This window comes from Uloborus diversus, chromosome 5, assembly GCF_026930045.1.
Source record: "Uloborus diversus isolate 005 chromosome 5, Udiv.v.3.1, whole genome shotgun sequence".
NCBI classification, from domain to species: Eukaryota; Metazoa; Arthropoda; class Arachnida; order Araneae; family Uloboridae; genus Uloborus; species Uloborus diversus.
Genome location: NC_072735.1, coordinates 123,758,064 through 123,776,810, shown reverse-complemented (window position 1 = coordinate 123,776,810; position 18,747 = coordinate 123,758,064). Strand labels below are relative to the sequence as shown.

The window sequence follows — 18,747 nt, the reverse complement described above, 5'->3', positions numbered from 1 at the left end:
TCTTAAAATCTTTTTTACCCTCAAAATTTTTAAAATATACTTAAGATTTTTTAAAAAATCATTTGAATGAAATTTAAATTTTTTAATATAACTCAATAAAATAATTAAGAAAGACAAGAAAATGAAATAATTTTTAAATTAATTTCAAATATAAATAAATATGTATATTTTATTTAACTAATTTAAGAAAATAACTATTTCTAGCGTTTTAAAAAAGTAATTTTAAAGATTTAAGACTTCCAAGAAACATGGAAGTAATTTATGAATCATTGATAACCTATTTTGTATTCATATTTAAGTAGACAATAAACCATTTCTTTTGTATGCACAATTCACAAATTTTATTCCAGCAACAATCTGAACAAACAAACAAAATAATAATAGTAATAACATGAGAACTTTTAATTCAGAGCTATCTCTACGTCGTTTCTACGATCAGAACATTGTTTCTTGAATTTAGAAAATATAATTTTAAAAAACTTAAAAAGCAGGCAATTACTTACTTCACGTTAATACAAGAAATCGCTAATTCTTTTACACACTCACGCTCGCAACAATACACAACCCGACAACTAACAACGTGGAAACATACTACAGTCAGTAAATAGCCATTTTTCTAAACTGAAATTGTTGCGCATGAGCAGATTAAACAGTTTTCAGACATGTAAAAACTCGTCAAAATGATTACAAAAATTAGAGATACGCTATATACTATAAATGTAAACTTTCAAACATATTTTGGATTTATTTTGAAACCTGTGCCAATTTCGTACTTTTGTCAACCATATTTGGAAAAGCCCAACTACGTGCGGAAATCTACATCGCGTCGATATCCGTTTGTGATATGTCATGAGTTTTGCACCAGTTCAACGACATAACAACGAAAATTGGAAGGTCTGTGCTGTCTGGGTAAAGGTAGATAGCCGCCGAAGGCGGCATTAGGTAGATATAGAGATAGAGATTTAGTGGACAAAAAATGTTTTTTTTTTTTCGAATTAATACTTATATAAATAAAAAAAGATTGTTAATTACTGTCAGCGATAGATATGCATAGATCGTATAGATAGATAAACAAATATAGAGGTCGATATATTAAATAGACAGCAAAGAAAGAGACATGCCCGTCATTTAAGGAACTTCAACGAGGTGTCAATGCCCCCCCCCCACACATACACACACCATGACTTCGAAAAAACAATGCTTTCACATAAAAGTGGAATTTGCATTTTGTTATTTTTCGACAAAATTTGCATGAAGAGTACGCCGTTTGTGTCTCCCCTCACCTTCCTTTAAAAATATTCCAAACGACGGAACTGGAGAGAGATCTAGAAAATATTTTATTCAAACCACTAATGATATAGATAGATATGGATTGATTGATACCGCCACGAAATTTATTTAAGCAGCCGCCGAAGGCGGCAACATTGGCGTTAAAAGGCGAATGATAATATTGATAATATAGACAAAAACATTGATAAATACCGTCGCTAAATTGTCCAAGCAGCCACCGAAAGCTTGCAACCCTGGCGCAAAAAGGCGAATGGCGTAAAAAGGCGGACCAGCTGGTCGCCGCAGGCGGCTAGTTTGTAATGATTTCATGCATTAGCTACACAATAGATCATCATGAGATTTTGTATAGATGTTGTCAGGGGTGCAGAATAGAACATAGGGTACCTTTTGTGCAGAAAAAAAGGTATTTTCAGAAAACGAGGCCTATTTTGACTTTTAGACTATTATTGCGACGTGTTTCCGCCAAGAGAGGAAGTAATATTTTCATATTATAAAACGAGGCTTATCTTGAGTTTTAAAGAGTTATATTGTGACGCTCGCCAAGGCAAGTAGTCCTTTTGTCGCCAAAGTTATGTATTTTTCTGAAAACAAGTGCATGAACAATATTTTAAAATTAAATCCATGAGACTGGTACAAACTGGTTTTGGCTCAAAAAGTATTATTTTATTACCTTGCATTGCATACAATAGATGTAATATATTTTAGGACTGAATCGCGGCTATTTTGGAAATTTTTCTTTACTAGACTAGAACAGAACTGAACAAGGTTTGAAAGGATGTGGAAGGTCTTCAGTTTATATGTATTAAACTTTAAAAAAAATAAACGCACGTATATATCAACACTATTTACTTCTTGGCACTCACGTACAGGTATTACTCAGCTAATCCTGAGCTTCGACAAAGTTGAAGGAAGATTTCAATTACTAGGGCTCTTGGAAATTTTTCCAACTTTCGTCAAGTGTTCTGACGCCAAATACTATGTACGCTTTTGTTGTTGCATCAAACAAAAAAAAAAAGAAAAAGCATTGTCTGAAATTTGCTAATTGAAGCCTCTACTATCGAAATGCATTCCCAAACTTCAAAAAAAAAAAAAAAAAAAAGATTAATTTGAATTTTCGGCATCTTGAATTCAAATTATGTTTTTCGCAATCACGAGCGTGTGTGTATGAATGCGCGTGTGTGCTTGTTGTGTATGCAGTGCTGTGTGTGTACGCGCGCGTGTGTGTAGGCGGTGGTGTGTGTGTATGTAGGCATATATAGGCATTTGTGTCTGTGTGCAGGCATGAGTGCATGTATGTGTGTGTGTAGAAGTGTGTGTTTGTGTCTGTGCGCAGGCATGAGTGTATGTGTGCGTAGGCGTGTGTGTGTATGCGTGTGTGTGTAGGATATGAACGCAACCTGGAGACGGTTTACGCAAGAGGAGCAGCATCGTGAGGCCGGTCGACGTGACGGGGGTGCTGGCAGAGGGTGCTGGTGGGAAAATAAAATGATAGGAATTCAAAACAGTCAAATGAACGCAATAAGCAATCGTGATTACTCAAAAAAAAAAAAAAAAAAAGGTTTGGTAAAGATTTTTAAAAACTGTTGATGGATTCCAAAAGTCGCAAGAGGACAAATTAAACTTTCGATAAAGTGTAAATTAATCTGGTTACTAAATTCAAAAAAAAAAAAAAAAAAAAGCAAAGCCATTAAATACAGTGTATGAATGAAAATTACTAAACGAAGAATTACAAGCATAGCATATACACTGTTAAAACTACAGGATGCATTCGGCACCTTTCAGGGGAGAAACGCTTGTTCACCAGCGGCACCCAATACGGAGCCGAAATCGCACCTCTAAATAGGGTGAAAAACAGGCACCTTTTAAAAACTAGACAGCCGGAGTGAAAAAAAGGATCCTTCGGAGAGAGAAATGGCACCCTTACTATAGATCCTCCTCCCCCCTCCCCCGTATTGTGTGCGTTTTTAAATACAGTTATGTACCTTTTTTTTTTTTTTAGTTTTGTTTTGATTTATGATATTTTACGTTTTGGACATTTTTCACATTGAACTCGGTATTGGAAATGATTAAAACATGTAATTACAGCATTTGATCATATTTCAGAGTTTTCAACATAGTTAAGAAGTGCTCATAGCGTTAATTCATCTGATCGTGCTCTAACTCGGTGTTTCTCAACCTCTTTTGACCCACGGGCGCGGTAAAAGCAAATGAAAAACTTTGCGGACCGGTGAAATCTTTATCGTTTTCTTAAAGAATCATAAAATAAATAATATGAATAATAACTCTGGGGTCGTTAAAAAACATGTGAAAAAATTCAGGGTTCTGATGTTTTTTTTTTTTTTTTTTTTTTTTTTTTTACAAAAAGTAATGTTAAAAATTAATAAAACAATAAATATCTACCCCTTCACTTGTATCAAAGATCTGTCACAAATACGTTATAATTTAAAAACGAGTAATTATTTAAAACATGTGAGAAATTATACATTTACTAAAACTTGACGTATTCCGAAAATGAAGCATAGCTGTATTTATGGATTATTTAAATGATGAGCCAAAAATATTCAGGGATATTACAATTACGGAAAAACAAAATCGTTTCATAAACGTTAATCAAGAGTAACAAAAGAAACTGCACATAAAGTTTTTCAACAGTTAAATAAAAAACCAAAAGAAAGTTCTAACGCTTTCGAGGACTGCTATAACAGGAAATGATTCTAACACTTGAATGAAAAAGCAAAAAAAAAAGAAAAAAAGAGCTAGACTGAGAGAGATTTTTTTTTTCGCTATCTTTATGTTATAATCTACGAAGCACAAGAAACATTTTTATTAAGGTTCTTTTGGTGACTAATAAAAGCTGCTTATCGAGTATTCAAGAAAATAATGACAGATATTTTTAGTAGCGTTTTGAATGATGGAAATTTCACGATAGTAACAGTAAACGAGAACTAGAAGACTAACGGTTACTGTGAAAAGTAATAAATGCACTTTTAAACACTTAACTATGTTTGAAAGCCCTAAAAGCTACAAAGCGATCAAAAGCTGTACTTACTTGTAATTTCGGATAATTAATCCTAGAAAAGTTGGGTTTTAATCCAATAGTGTACTTCATTCAATGTGAAAGACACACAAACGCAATCATCATTTGTCCGCCATATTGAGGTGGTTGAATGTATGTCTAAGGCAAAAAGCGCATGCGCAATGAGTCTTTCTGCGATTGCATGATGTTCTGGCTCCTCTGCTCTATTTTCTAGCCTGTGATGTGTAACGGACAGGAAAACCTTCCATCGAGCTAAAAGATAGAGCGAAGCCTTGCAGGCGTTGCGTTGCAAGAAGAAAAATAATAACTTTAACTTTCAATTTAGAATTCCATAAATAGGAATTTTAACAAAGATAGCGGGATAAGTTTCGTGTAAAAAAGGCGCTTGATATTTTCGTGATTGATTGTAAATAAATGTATATATTTATGTTTTTTAATTCTGCGGCTTAATATTTTTATTTATTCAACCTTCTGATTAATTGTTTGATGTCCGATGATAATAATATTCAATACATCAACAAATTGGTGACCCGGATAGAACATTGCTTTCTCAAAACCATTTGCCGTGGAAATTCAAGGCCAGCATTCCATATCGGTATGCATTATCATAATTTTATTTGAAATGACTGATTATTTCCTGTAATAACTTTCATTCAATATTTTGCACTATATATTTAACTCTGAACTTTGCTCCATTTTTTGAACTTTTGTTCACGTTATAATTCGCAATGAATAATGATAATGAAAATGCATCTGCCGCAGGAAATACAAACAATGGAACTGTTTCTGCAGTAACAATAAAATTGCCTGCATTTTGGCGAGCTAATCCAGAACTTTGGTTTATACAATTAGACTCGCAATTTAAGCTCGCGAATATAACTGCGGAATCTACAAAATTTCACCATGTTGTGTCAGCGCTACAACCAGAAGAATTGGCGGTGGTTGGCGACATAATTTTGCAGCCACCAAGCAGTTCTCCATATACTGCATTGAAAACTAGACTCTGCCAACAATATGCAGAAAGTGAAACGGAACGTTTTAAAAGTTTAATCTCCGGTATGCAGTTGGGTGATAAAAAGCCTTCACGATTGTTACTAGAAATGCGAAGCAAATCCCCTAGTCATATAAGTGAAGAATTGCTAAAAACTTTATTTTTACAAAGACTTCCAGTAAATGCACAGCAAATTTTAGCTATTTCCAGTGATGATTTGGACAAACTTGCAATGATGGCTGATGGAATTATTGCAACTGATAATAACTGTACGAAGATTACAGCTGTTTCATCCGATCAGCAGTCAGTTCAAGACATGTTGCATGACATTTCTTCCCGTCTTAGCCGATTAGAAATGAGTTCTCGCTCTCGTGATAAAAGCCCTCATTTTAATCCAAAAAGAAGACGTTCCCAAAGTCGTAATAGAAAACACTTTAATGGCCTGTGTTGGTACCATTATCGTTTTCAAGATAAAGCAAATAAATGCATAATGCCCTGTACTTATTCCTCGGAAAACTAACGGGGCCGTCACTCGGTCCCTCGGGTGACGGCACTCATTCAGCTATACATAGACTGTATATTTCGGATAGTTCTTCCGGTATGCGGTTCCTGATTGACACAGGTGCTGATGTTTCTGTGGTTCCTCCTGATTTTCTGAGAGTACATCGTTCTCCCGAGAAGTTACAACTTTTTGCTGCAAATGGAACTGCCATTCAGACTTATGGCCAACAATTGCTAAAATTAGACCTTGGTTTACGAAGAGTGTTTCACTGGCCCTTTATAATTGCTGCCGTGACTAAACCAATTATCGGAGCTGATTTTTTAAAGAACTTTGGATTGTTAGTGGATATCAAACATGAGCGCTTGCTTGACCCACTTACAAACCTACAGTCAAAATGCCAAATGTCTGCTAATGCTGCTCCTACAGTAAAATGCGTAAATGGAAAGTCCAAATTTCATCGCCTGCTGAGTGAATTTCCTGAACTAACAGAAACTGCATTGAAACCGCTGACAGCGAAGCATGATGTTGAGCACTGTATAGAAACAAAAGGTCGTCCAGTCTTCTCACGACCTAGAAGATTGCCACCTGACAAGTTGAAAGCTGCTAAAGCTGAATTTGAATACCTGGTGTCTGAAGGGATTTGTAGACCCTCTAAGAGCAGTTGGGCAAGTCCACTTCATATGGTTAAAAAGCAAAATGGTGATTGGCGTCCTTGTGGGGACTATAGGAGATTAAACTCTGTCACTGTTCCCGACAGATATCCGGTTCCTCATATCCAAGACTGCTTCCAAGTTTTAGAAGGAAATACAATTTTCTCCACCTTGGACTTGACTAAAGCTTACCACCAAATTCCAGTTCGCGAACAGGACATACCAAAAACAGCAGTCACTACTCCATTCGGTCTGTTTGAATATTTATATATGCCGTTCGGATTAATCAATAGTGCAGCTACCTTTCAACGTTTTGTTCATAATATACTTACGGGACTGAACTTTTGTGTTCCATACTTCGATGACGTCTTAGTTGCTTCTAGGGATGAAGAAGAACATCTTCAACATCTTCGAGAAGTATTTCAAAGATTTTCAAACTATGGCATACGACTCAATGCATCAAAAAGTGTTTTAGGTGAATCTACTGTATCATTTTTAGGTCATAAAATTAGCGCTCATGGAATTACGCCACTTCCAGACAAAGTATCCGCAATAAAAGATTTTCCTCAACCAAGTACAATAAAAGAGCTGCGACGTTTCCTCGCTATGCTAAATTTTTACAGAAGATTTATTCCACACGCTGCTGAAACTCAAGCTATTCTGAACGAATATTTAAGAGGTGCTAGTAAAAATGATAAACGTAAAATAGAATGGACAGAAACATCATTAGCTGCCTTTCTCAAAGCAAAAAACGACTTAGCTGAAGCAACTACTCTAGCGTTTCCTTCGCATTCAGCGTTGCTTGCTATCGTTGCAGATGCATCTGACTTAGGTATGGGAGCTGCGTTACAACAGTTGGTATCTGGTTCTTGGCAACCCCTTGCTTTCTATTCAAAGAAACTATCGCCAGCACAGCAAAAATATAGTGTTTACGATAGAGAACTGTTAGCTGCCTATTCAGCCATAAAATACTTCCGACACATGGTCGAAGGTCGTCCATTCATTCTGTTTACTGATCACAAGCCCTTAACCTTTGCATTTCAACAGAAGTCTGACAAATGTACTCCCAGACAATTGCGTCATTTGGACTTCATTGGACAGTTCACGACAGATATTCGCCATATTAACGGTCTCCAAAATTCAGTAGCCGATGCACTTTCACGTGTTGAAATTGCACATATCGACTCGTCAGCATCAATCGATTATAAGAAAATGGCTCTTGCACAAAAGAAAGATACTGGTCTGCAGGACATTATTTTGGGAAATTCAACTACATCGTTAGTGCTAAAACCACTCCCTGTAGCTGACTCTTCATATGACCTGCAATGCGATGTCTCAACAGGCCGCATTCGTCCTGTAGTACCTGAACATTTTCGCCGACCTATATTTAATGCGTTACACAACCTTTCACATCCTGGTGTTCGTGCAAGTTTGAGATTGATACAAGAGCGATTTGTATGGCCTTCCATGAAAAAAGATGTTACTACCTGGGCTCGATCATGCATTCAGTGCCAAAAATCTAAAGTCACTCGACATACACGAAGTGAGTTAGGATGTTTTAAGCCGCCTGATGCAAGATTTGAGCACATTCATATCGACTTAGTTGGTCCTCTTCCGCCATCCGATGGATTCCAGTATTGCCTTACCTGTGTGGACAGATACTCGAAATGGCCCGAAGCTTATCCTTTAAGTGACACCTCTGCTGCTACAGTAGCAGAAACTTTGTATGCTGGCTGGATTGCGCGATTTGGCGCTCCGCTACGAATTACAACGGATCAAGGAGCTCAATTTGAATCTTCTCTTTTCACAGCATTAAATGATTTACTGGGTACTGTACGGCATCGTACTTCACCGTACCACCCCGAATCAAATGGATTAGTGGAACGCTTCCACAGAGATTTAAAAAATGCTATTCGAGCTCATGCCAATCCTCGTTGGACAAAGATTTTACCCACTATTCTCATTGGTTTCCGTGCAGCTTGGAAGGAAGAATTACGTTCTACAGCATCTGAAATGCTGTATGGAGTTCCTATACGAATTCCGGGAGAATTTCTTTCTCCGACAAGCTCTCCTCCTGATCCTGCAACATTTATTGGACGATTGAAGGATGACATGCGAAACATGCGCCCTGCGTCACCTAAGTGTCAAAACAAAACCGTGTTCATAAGCAAAGACTTGAAAACCTGTACTCATGTTTTCTTACGAACTGACAGGATAAAGAAAAGTCTTGATCCACCTTATGAAGGACCATATGAAGTTCTTGATCGAAAAGATAAAGTTTTTCAACTTCGCATCAAGAATAGAACAGTTTATGTAAATATTGATAGGCTAAAACCAGCTTATATCAGCCAAAGTGATATTACTCCAACCTCTCACATTTCGCCAGTCGCACCATTATCTCCCGCAAATGTTGAATCCGAAAAAGATCAACCAAACAAGGACAGCACTACTTCCGATCCTCCAGTAATAACTACTAGATCTGGAAGAAGAATACGTTTTAAGCCCTGCTACAAGTAATTCTGTCGCTGTCGCTGGAGGGGGACTACCTGTAACGGACAGGAAAACCTTCCATCGAGCTAAAAGATAGAGCGAAGCCTTGCAGGCGTTGCGTTGCAAGAAGAAAAATAATAACTTTAACTTTCAATTTAGAATTCCATAAATAGGAATTTTAACAAAGATAGCGGGATAAGTTTCGTGTAAAAAAGGCGCTTGATATTTTGGTGATTGATTGTAAATAAATGTATATATTTATGTTTTTTAATTCTGCGGCTTAATATTTTTATTTATTCAACCTTCTGATTAATTGTTTGATGTCCGATGATAATAATATTCAATACATCAACATGATGCACCTTCAGGCACTATGCTTTCACCTTAGAGGGAATATTTTCACTCGTCTGGAACCCCTGCTTTTAACAGTGTACTGATACTATGGCTGCGAAATGCTTTTTTTCTTCTTCTTTTTCTCCCCTTTTCATTTTTTTTTCTATGTCATAAAAACCCTTGAACCTGTGAAGGATTATGGTGCAAACCGCAAATTCATACGACAATTTGTTGGTTTTCTATGAATTTTTTAAATGTGTCAAGGACTTTTCGGACACCCTCTATTTTGTTGTTATAATTTGTTGGAGTGGTTTGTGGATCATCAGTTTTAATGGATAGCAAGCTGTATTAAGCATTTTCTGGCGCAAAGTGACCAACTACACTAAAAGTACATATTCCAAATGAAAATCTCGATTTGGGTAAAATCGTGAATCGCAACGTAGTATGGAAGGAAGTTTTGGGTTGAAAACCGATTTCACCATAGTAAAATTGGCTCCAAGTTCCAATTAATGACCGGAAAATTGTGTAGTGGAAAAAAAATGTAACAGATAGTTTAAAGCAAAATGCTGATTTAATTCCATTCAGAATCTTTTTTGTTTGGTAGTTTAGTGTTAAAAGAAGGTCGCGGCGCATTTTCAATTCATTTTTTGAAATTTATTGTCGCCATATTTGCCTATAGAAAGTACTTTTTTGGCAATACCGTGCGTTAAATATTTATGCACAACCAGCTCAGAGCTTTCCTAGGTGGATGTCTGTGGGGTAGAAGAGGCCTATATTCAGTAGTAGGTTTCTTATAGCTTAAATGATTATAATGCTGATGAAGTGTTTACATGTATATCTCTCGTTTCTTGGAAGCTTATCCAACGACTGGCGAGAACCTTAATATTTTGTTAACGTAATTCTTTCATGTATATTTGAAAAAGTATCGAACCTTAGAAAAACACGAGTTGAAAAAAAATAATTCTTTTAAAGCCGAGCGAGGCTCGGTCGTCCAGGTACTGTTTGACCACGGATTGTATGTAATTCGGCAATCTGCCAAGTAAAGACGATTCCATCTGAATGAATCTAGCAGGGGAGAAGAGAAAATAACGATGGGATTTTTATGCACGCGTTTTATAATGTCACCAGTCCTTATTCATTTATTGCATTCTCAAAAATAAAATAGGGGAAACAAAAATAGTTACCATGGAAACAAAAAAAAAAAAAAAAAAAATTTCATTTCGTTCAGGAACGTAAAAGCAAAAAGGTAAGCTCAAAACTTCGTTGTGAACAAATAAATCAATTAATTTTTGCGGTAAGAATATGGATCGAAGAAACTTTAGATTTAAAATATGCTGCTGTGAGCAAATTTTCATTTTTACAAAACTAAGGCTAAATAATAGAGAAGCAAAAGTGCACATCTGAAACAAACCAACTAACAGCCCTGTAAACTAATAGATAAGTCCATTTTCCGCCTATAAACCGGATATTAGCCTTTCCATGTAATAGATGGTCCAGACAGTACTATATACAATAGCCGATGATCAAGTAATGTGAGTGTTTCAACAATGAAACTCAAGTCATGACTCAATGATACGTGAAATACACAAATGACTGAACTGGCGGTGTATTTCACGTATTTCTGCTTTAGCCCTGGCTAATGGACGGTAATTTACTGAATACATGGTATGATAATTTTTTTTTTTTTTTTTTTTTAAATATTTGGCGCGCAGGGAAATGATTTATTTTGACAAGGCTGAACTGGATTCGGTAACTTAACTGTTTTACTGGTACAACTGTCATTTTAGGACAATGAAGAATCCAAAAAAGCGTCAACAATGAACGCTATCTACTAGAGTTTAGGGTTAATACATTAGGGTTAGGGTTAAAATTTCAACTATCAAAATCTCCTCAAACAGGCAATTGTTTCGTTCAAATGTAGAAGCAATTTTCATCAGTCATACCTTGACGGGCGATTTTCTAGTACATCTAAAATAATTGAAATATATGGTCAATTACCATTCAATTATCACGAGCATCTCTTGTTCTTAAGATTTGATTCTTAAGACTGTTGACATTCAAAAATTTAATAAGTTACAAGTATAGAATAAGTAGATTATTGAATTTTCAGTTTTTTCCTCGTTTTAAAATTGCGATTTCGTTCAAAAAAGGATTCAAAACTTTTAAAGGATGTTTTTTTAATTTTGCAAACGATTAGTTTTTGTATTTTATTCCAACAAAAATCTAAAGAGTCGGTTTTGCCCTTATCGATGGACTCCTTTTTTTTTCGTTTTTGTTGATAAAGCTATGCCTTGCTAAATTCGACACTTTTGCTGAAATTTCTAGAATTTATTATATCGTTTTGTTTTCTTACGGTTTTTTTTTTTTTGGAAACCGCCGTTTTAAATGTTATTTTCACATTTATCTTGTGCCTTGTTACATATGATAGAAACGGATGCTTTTTTTTCTCAAGCCATTCTTGAAGTAATTCATTTTACTGATCTGTTTGAGATTACACTGCAACTTTAAATAACTCTGTAGCCATTAAATTTATAATGCCAAACTTCGAGCAGCAAACCTCATTCTCAAGAAAGTCAAGGAGCTCATTATCAATATCTTCTACATCTGGATCAATGCCTTCAACTTATGCGCTTCGTAATCCTATTTATAACACTGACATGAAAAATATTTTAGTGTTAGAACAAGGGTTGGTCATCCCAAAACAACAAAATGCCAAGGCCAGTGGGCGAAAAGTCTTGGATAAATCGTTTTTCAAGGGTTTATTACTTCAGAAGAAAACGGAGCTTCAAAATGAGATTGACAAACTTGTGAAAGATATTTACCATTTCAGTCAAGAGCTGTCGTCAAAACCGTTTTACCAAAAGGAAGCAGAGACTTTAGCGAAAGAAATTCAAGAACTTCGATTTAAATTTTCGATTTATAATATAGTAGATGATATAACAACAACGGAAATCGAAATGGTTGATGCGGAAAAGGAACTTGATATTCTAAGAGCTCAAAACTCCTTGATGATGAAATCAATTGAGAAACTATTTAACTTGCAAAAAAAGAAAGAATGCGTGGTAAAAGAATTACTGTCAGGCATAAATGAAGAATCAAATATTTCGGACATTCTGAAACTTACGGCTAGTACGGAAATGCAAAACAAAATCTCAGACTTAAAGAAAATTGATATGGAGCTTTCATCACAGCTTGAAACTCAAAACGAAGAACTACATCGATTTGAATCTGTAAGAGAAACTCTTGAACTTCAATTATCAAAGCTAGACCAAGTACAAGCTAAAGAGTTGCTAGTGAAACTGCAGAAATTAAAGCAGAAAAAAGAAGAACAATTATTTTTGTTTAGAGACTTATCTTCGGAAGATTTGCTTGAAAAAGAAAAAGCCGAAAATGAAGATCTTCTCTTATACATTCTGAAATGTACACGTATTGTGAATGGGAATATATCAAGAATGAAAAATTACGTGCAAGATCTCAAGAAAGAAGACTCATTAAATGCCGAACGGTGCATCAACTACGATAAACTCAAAAGTAAAGAAGAAATAATTGATAACTTTTTATCAAGTTTCGATGAAAATCGCATACAGCTCATGAATACAATCGAATATTTGCAACAAAAAATAGTGTCACTTCTAGAAAAAAATAGTCATTTTAACTACATTATGTGCATGCACTCAAAAAGCAACCTTTCTTATGTGACTGAGTCAGGTGTTCCAGAAAAAGAAATAAGTTCAGAAGAGGACATTTTGGTCAAAAAGCAATATGAATTGTTGGGAAAGTTAAGTGCCTTAGATTCTTTAGGATCAAAAATATATGAAGAACTGAAAAATTTCAATGAAGAGATATTCAAGCTTCAAACTAAATGTGAAGCTCTGAATGCTCTCTCCAAGGATGACATATATCGTGTGGCTCAAATGAAAATTAAAAATTTGTTAAAAGAGAAAAAAGGTCTTCTAAAGAAAAAGCGTTGCATGCTATTCGTTGTTGATGAACTTGATAGGACATTAAAGCATTTGCAAAAAAAGTTAAATGAAAATCAAGTTCATTTAGAGCTCCGCGAGTTAGAAAATAAATGGCATAAATTAGAGCAGGAAAACTTTGCAATGAAAGAATTTATTGTTGCTAAAAGGGAAGAGATGAATTATTTACCTGTTAAAGAAAATGTAAAAAAGATTGTGGCCGAAATAAATAAAATGTTGTGAGAAAGGAAGGTAATATTTCTTTTAGAGAGAACTTCTCATTTTTACGTTCAAAGAATCTTTTATGAAGAAATATGTAGTGAAGCACCGTTTATATGGTTTTGAAGGGACTGTATGAAAAAGGCGTATAAATGAAAAAAAAAAAACGTATGATAGGTTAATGTGTTCTGCAAGGTAATGATTCTGCAAGGACCAATCTAAAAAACGTATATAATGAAAAGAAAAAAAAACATATAATATAAACGGTGTTTCATACTATTCCGCTATATGCAAGCCACTTGGCTAGGCGACTCCTTCACTTTCTATCTTCGTGAAAATAAAAAGACAACGTTTTAGTTCCACCATGTTTGCATCTATTTTCTGATTAAACATTTTTAAATTGAAGATTTAATGTTTATTATGCCTTGGGCAAGTAAAGGGCAGTATTTGCAAACTTTGTATTAGTATGCATTTTTCTCATCTATTGTACGCTAGCTCTGTTGTACAAGCTTGCTTATTTGATTTCGCTGAAAAAAAGCGCGAAAAAGAACCTCTAATTCCAATATTTCCCTAGTTCTAGTATTGAATCCAAAATGCGTTTTTTCAAATGTCTCGAAAACTCATTTCTGTAGATACTGCCGTTTACCTACCCATGGCAGTAGTACTACCCACAGAACCCTATAGGTAAGTTTTATGATAGCGCAATCCTTTCGGTGTTAGTGAACGGTAACACGCTTTGGTATTTTTTTTTTTTTTTTTTGCAGTTCGCGAACTAATTTTTGATTAATATTTTTAATTAAAAAGATGTTGAACGATAAATAATGTACAATATTAGATAAAAAACCCTGAGTAGAGAGAAAAAACCAGAGCGTGGTGAAGTATATCATATTTACAAAGAAGAAACACACAACTTTTCGTGAATAATTATTTTTTGGAGCATAAAATTATTTCGAAAGTCTTTAATAGTTACGTATATGTAACAGTAATTTATTTTTAGTACAATAACTCCTGATATAAATAGAGCTATACAGAATTATGACAGAAAATATGCATTTATTTATTTTTTACTTTTTATACTCATTTGAGGAAAATGAATTTGTTTTCATAACTGGCTGTTTGCTAAAAGTTGTAAACTTGACGTGTTCTCTTTGGTACTTAAATGAAAGGCAGCTATTCGCAGATGTACTGAGGAATGCATTCTTTAAAAGTAAAATAATAACTTATGGTATTTAAAACTGCAAAAGTAATCATCTACATTTTGTACTAAAGTGTTTGGAATTTTTGCTATGTGGCAGTATTTCCTTCGCGATAAATTAAACCAGTTGTCTGAAACCTAAGTCACGCGGGCCGAAACCGGCCCTCGATCAGATTTTGTCTGACTCGCAAAAAGTTTACAAACGGTAAAAAACATTTTTTTTAATGATATTCTCCCATTTAAGCATTTTAAAATAAAACTAAGCCCTGAAAATCTCAAAAACCACCAGTGGGCGCTTAATTAATTAAAAAAAAAAATTCATGGGTGTGGAAGACAACAATATCTAGATCATCTGAACTGAAATATCGTTGTATTGTTGGCCCACCATGCCACGACAAATTTACATGGTGGCCCTCGAGTTAAAAAGTTTGGAGATCCCTGAATTAGACTATACAGGCAACATTATTATTATCATCAATTTGACTATGCAAGCAGCATTATCATCATCACCACCACCACCAACACCATTTGAGTGTTTTAAGGAAACAGAAATAGTTTCAGTTTGAAGGGGTTTTTGGACGCGATTTCAAAGGTTGCCAGTATTCGATTGCCATTTACTAGATTTGCCACTAGGATCCAATTGAAAAATCTATGTAGGATATACCAGTTCGGAAGTTCATCGTCAAAAGTGGCTACAATCCCAACAACCGAACATTTCCCACGTGAAGAAATGAATTATAAAAATAATATATTTTATTTGACAGACAGTTTAAAGGAAAATTTACGGCAGTACGGCGAGCTGATATTTGATTTCTCGCAATTTCTGGGGTGCTACAGCAAGAGTTCAAAGCTGGGGTGACATGCTTTTGTGACTTCAGACTTGACAAGCAGCTGGATTCATATCACCAAACATATTAAGTTCAAACATACATGCTATGATTAGGAATCCTAAGTACAGCACCAAACACATGAGGCCGACTTTCCAATTTAACTTCCATCCGGCGACACTAAACGTAACGAACAATAGAATCACAGTAGATAGTAATGTTGCAGTTGTGTATGTTAATGCAGAACTATTGATTATCACAGTTGATGTAGGCGAGAAAAAGAAAGTCTTAATGAACCATGGTACGCCTAAGCAGAACAAAATGTCGAAAATATTGCTTCCTATTAGATTACAAATCGCCATATTCGCCATACCTGTAACGATATAAAAGAACATATTAGGTTAGGCATCAATGTAAGAGGCATTACTGCCACTTAAGCATTTGACTACAAATAAAGAATCAGCTAAGAATTTATAAAAAAAATAAATAAATAAAAGAAAAATTGAATTCGTTTCGAACAAATTAAAATCTCTTCTTTTCGTAACCGAGAACAAAATAGAAACATTTGAAAGAAACAAAAATAACCTTTTGAGAAATAAACAAGTGAAAATAATTTTACCTCGCTCTGTCTATAGCACTTAAAGAAATAATAAAAAGTCGGGAAAATAATGGTGCCAAATTAAATAAAATGATATTTTGAATAAGAACACTACGATTAAAAACCCTATTAAACCCCATTTAAAATCACAGCAGCTGTTTTAAATCTATAGCGAAGCATAAACAACACTAGTACAAAAACGTTCAAAGGAAAAAAAACTAAGCTAAACACAAACGTGACGCTAGCCTTTGCTGGTTGTACAACAAGCAAATGAAATAAAATTATAGATAGTCTAAGATTAACGGAAATATTTAACGTTTCAAAGAAACTTAATTTCACTATTAACCTAAATCACTACATGATTTTAAAAACACCAACAATTGAACCATACAAAATTCCTGGGTTAACAACAACTTGCATAAAGAGCAGTCCAAAAAAAAAATCAAAATTTTTAAACTTCTATTGAAAAATCGGCACGAAGCTGCCTGTTACCAATGCATCGTAAAAATCATTCTAAGTAGTACTACTAATAAATGGTTAAATCGCAGATAAGTTGCTAATATAAAATGCAAATTACCATTTTTCACAACAATGACACTGGCAATAATTTCCGGAACGCTGATACCAGCTGCCAAAATAGTGATTCCAGCCACAGAATCTGGTAGCCCAAAGGTATGACCTAAAAAAGAATTACATTATAGGGACAGCAAGGTTTTTTTCCCTGCATAGACATTGCGTTATCAGAGAAAAAACTTGTACAGAATTCGTTTACGTTTTATTGAGAATTTCTATATATAAGGAATAAGGAAGAAGCTTAGAGAGCGAAAAAAATTGGTTGCATGCTTGAAAAATTAACAGCAAAACTCTAAGATATTTTTAAACGGAGAGAAATGTCTAGAACCTTCCTAGTTCGAGGTACGTCGTGTTCTTTAGAAGCTTCTAAGAGCGTCATTTGGCGTCAGAAAGGAAAAATAGTTTGATTGGCTTGAGTTTGACTGAAGCATTGCGATTATCTGTGATTTCGTTATGTCTTCAAACCAGTGGTACCCAACCTACAGCCCGCGGGCCACGTCCTGCCCGTGAAGGTGATTTGTGTGGTCCGTTGCTTTGTTTAATGTTACAAATGAAAAATTCGGTTATTGACAATGTTACAGATTTGGAACCAAATAATCAGAAAATGGTTGCTGAAGAACAAATGCATTTTAGCAAAAGAACCATAGGAATAACAACAAAAACTATTGCTTTCTTAATTTTCTTTTCTTTTTCATATTTTTCCATGTCATTTAGAAGAGTTTTGCATATTTTAAAATTTTATATACGTTCTGTCCCGTGAGAATCATGTTAATATAAGGTACGAGTCGGCGGAAAAAAATTGGGCATCAATGCTTTTAAGCAATAAGATCTATACATGTGTTTAAGACATTATCACAAAACAATGTACCTGGTGACCTTGCTGAATGTAATCCTTTTCACTAAACTACATCAATTATACTAAAAAAGTTGTGAATGGATAAAAACTTTATCTGATTCGGGTAAAAAATTGCTTGCTCCTGGCAGTAAAGAATTTCCGTTAAATTATTTAAGCAAAAATGTATTTTTAAATGTTATCACAAATGTATGTATTATAATTAAAATTGTGGAGAGATTTTGCCCCTTTATAAGCATACTAGTGAAAATACCCGGCGTTGCCTGGGTCAGTAATAATTAAGAGAAAAAATCGTTACTTGCTTTTGTTTTCTGTTTTAAGTGAAAGAATTTAAAACACATCTTTTTGACGTGATTAAAAATCGAGTTTCTTCCTTACCCATAAAACTAAAATAGCAATAAGTATAAAGAAGAAAATAGTATTGATTTAGAAACGAAAGCACTATATTTAAGCATATACAAATTTCCAAAACATGAAATTAATCTTCTCATGTTTAAAAAGATTAATCTGTTGATACTTTTTTTTAACATGGAGTCTAAAACCTTCTCTGTATGGCTAATGAAGTATGAAGTGATTTAAAAAAAGTAGCTGCGCTCGTAATCCCCTTATACTTGCTTTAGCTATTTTGGGAAATTTCAATCATTGTGGGTTCTTGGTGCGATTTTACCGAATTTGCGAGAGTCGTATTGGGGTACCTTCGATGATTCTCCCCCCTTCTTTCCTTCCTTTGTAAAACGATATGATATTAATTTTCGTTACAGAGATATCGTCGCCAGATTCTGAGATACTTTTGGTCACCATAAAATGGCGCTACACAGTTTCATCCGAAATGTTTCCAAAATAAGTTGTAAAATCTGGTGATTGTTTGAAATTGTGCAAAAAGGAAAATTAATGGAAGTTTTTGTGCTGATTATGGATTTGCCTAATTTAGTTGCTGGATTATTTAACACAGTAAAAAAAGTCTTTTGAAAATTCTTTGATTGGCGATATTTTGTTCACATGGTGAAAGCTGAGAAACATTATGACGTAGTCTTCGGCTTCAAAAACAGCGACGTTGAAAAAACTGCCAAATGCATCAGCTACGGAAATCTTTCTGCAAAAATTTTGGCGATCTGCTGGTTGATTGGATAATGAGTAAGCGTTCAATCAGCATAAATAATAATAAAAACCATTAATTACATTAAAGTTCCGTTTAAGTGGAAAATGATCAGCCAAATCATGTATTATTTG

General features: G+C 34.7%; 3 protein-coding genes across 3 annotated transcripts in view; 2 read left to right on the top strand and 1 right to left on the bottom strand.

Annotated features, from left to right (window-relative positions):
* Window positions 1-5,055: 5,055 nt before the first annotated feature.
* On the top strand, window positions 5,056-5,838 carry LOC129223121 (uncharacterized). The gene has a single exon (XM_054857687.1). It carries the CDS (start codon window positions 5,056-5,058, stop codon window positions 5,836-5,838), a length of 783 nt encoding a protein of 260 aa, XP_054713662.1.
* A 5,989-nt stretch (window positions 5,839-11,827) lies between these two features.
* Window positions 11,828-15,392, top strand: LOC129223120 (intraflagellar transport protein 74 homolog). The gene is made up of 3 exons (XM_054857685.1): window positions 11,828-12,918; window positions 12,976-13,456; window positions 15,324-15,392. The coding sequence occupies exons 1-3, from the start codon at window positions 11,828-11,830 to the stop codon at window positions 15,390-15,392; spliced, it is 1,641 nt and encodes a 546-aa protein (XP_054713660.1).
* A 9-nt stretch (window positions 15,393-15,401) lies between these two features.
* Window positions 15,402-18,747, bottom strand: part of LOC129222361 (sodium/potassium/calcium exchanger 4-like) — a 34,627-nt gene continuing 31,281 nt past the window's right edge. Inside the window, exons 9-10 of the mRNA XM_054856858.1 lie at window positions 16,669-16,770; window positions 15,402-15,866 (exon numbers count right to left, since the gene is read on the bottom strand). Coding sequence (XP_054712833.1) covers window positions 15,541-15,866; window positions 16,669-16,770 — 428 coding nt within the window. The 3' untranslated portion in view covers window positions 15,402-15,540. The remainder of the gene's footprint in view (window positions 15,867-16,668; window positions 16,771-18,747) is intronic.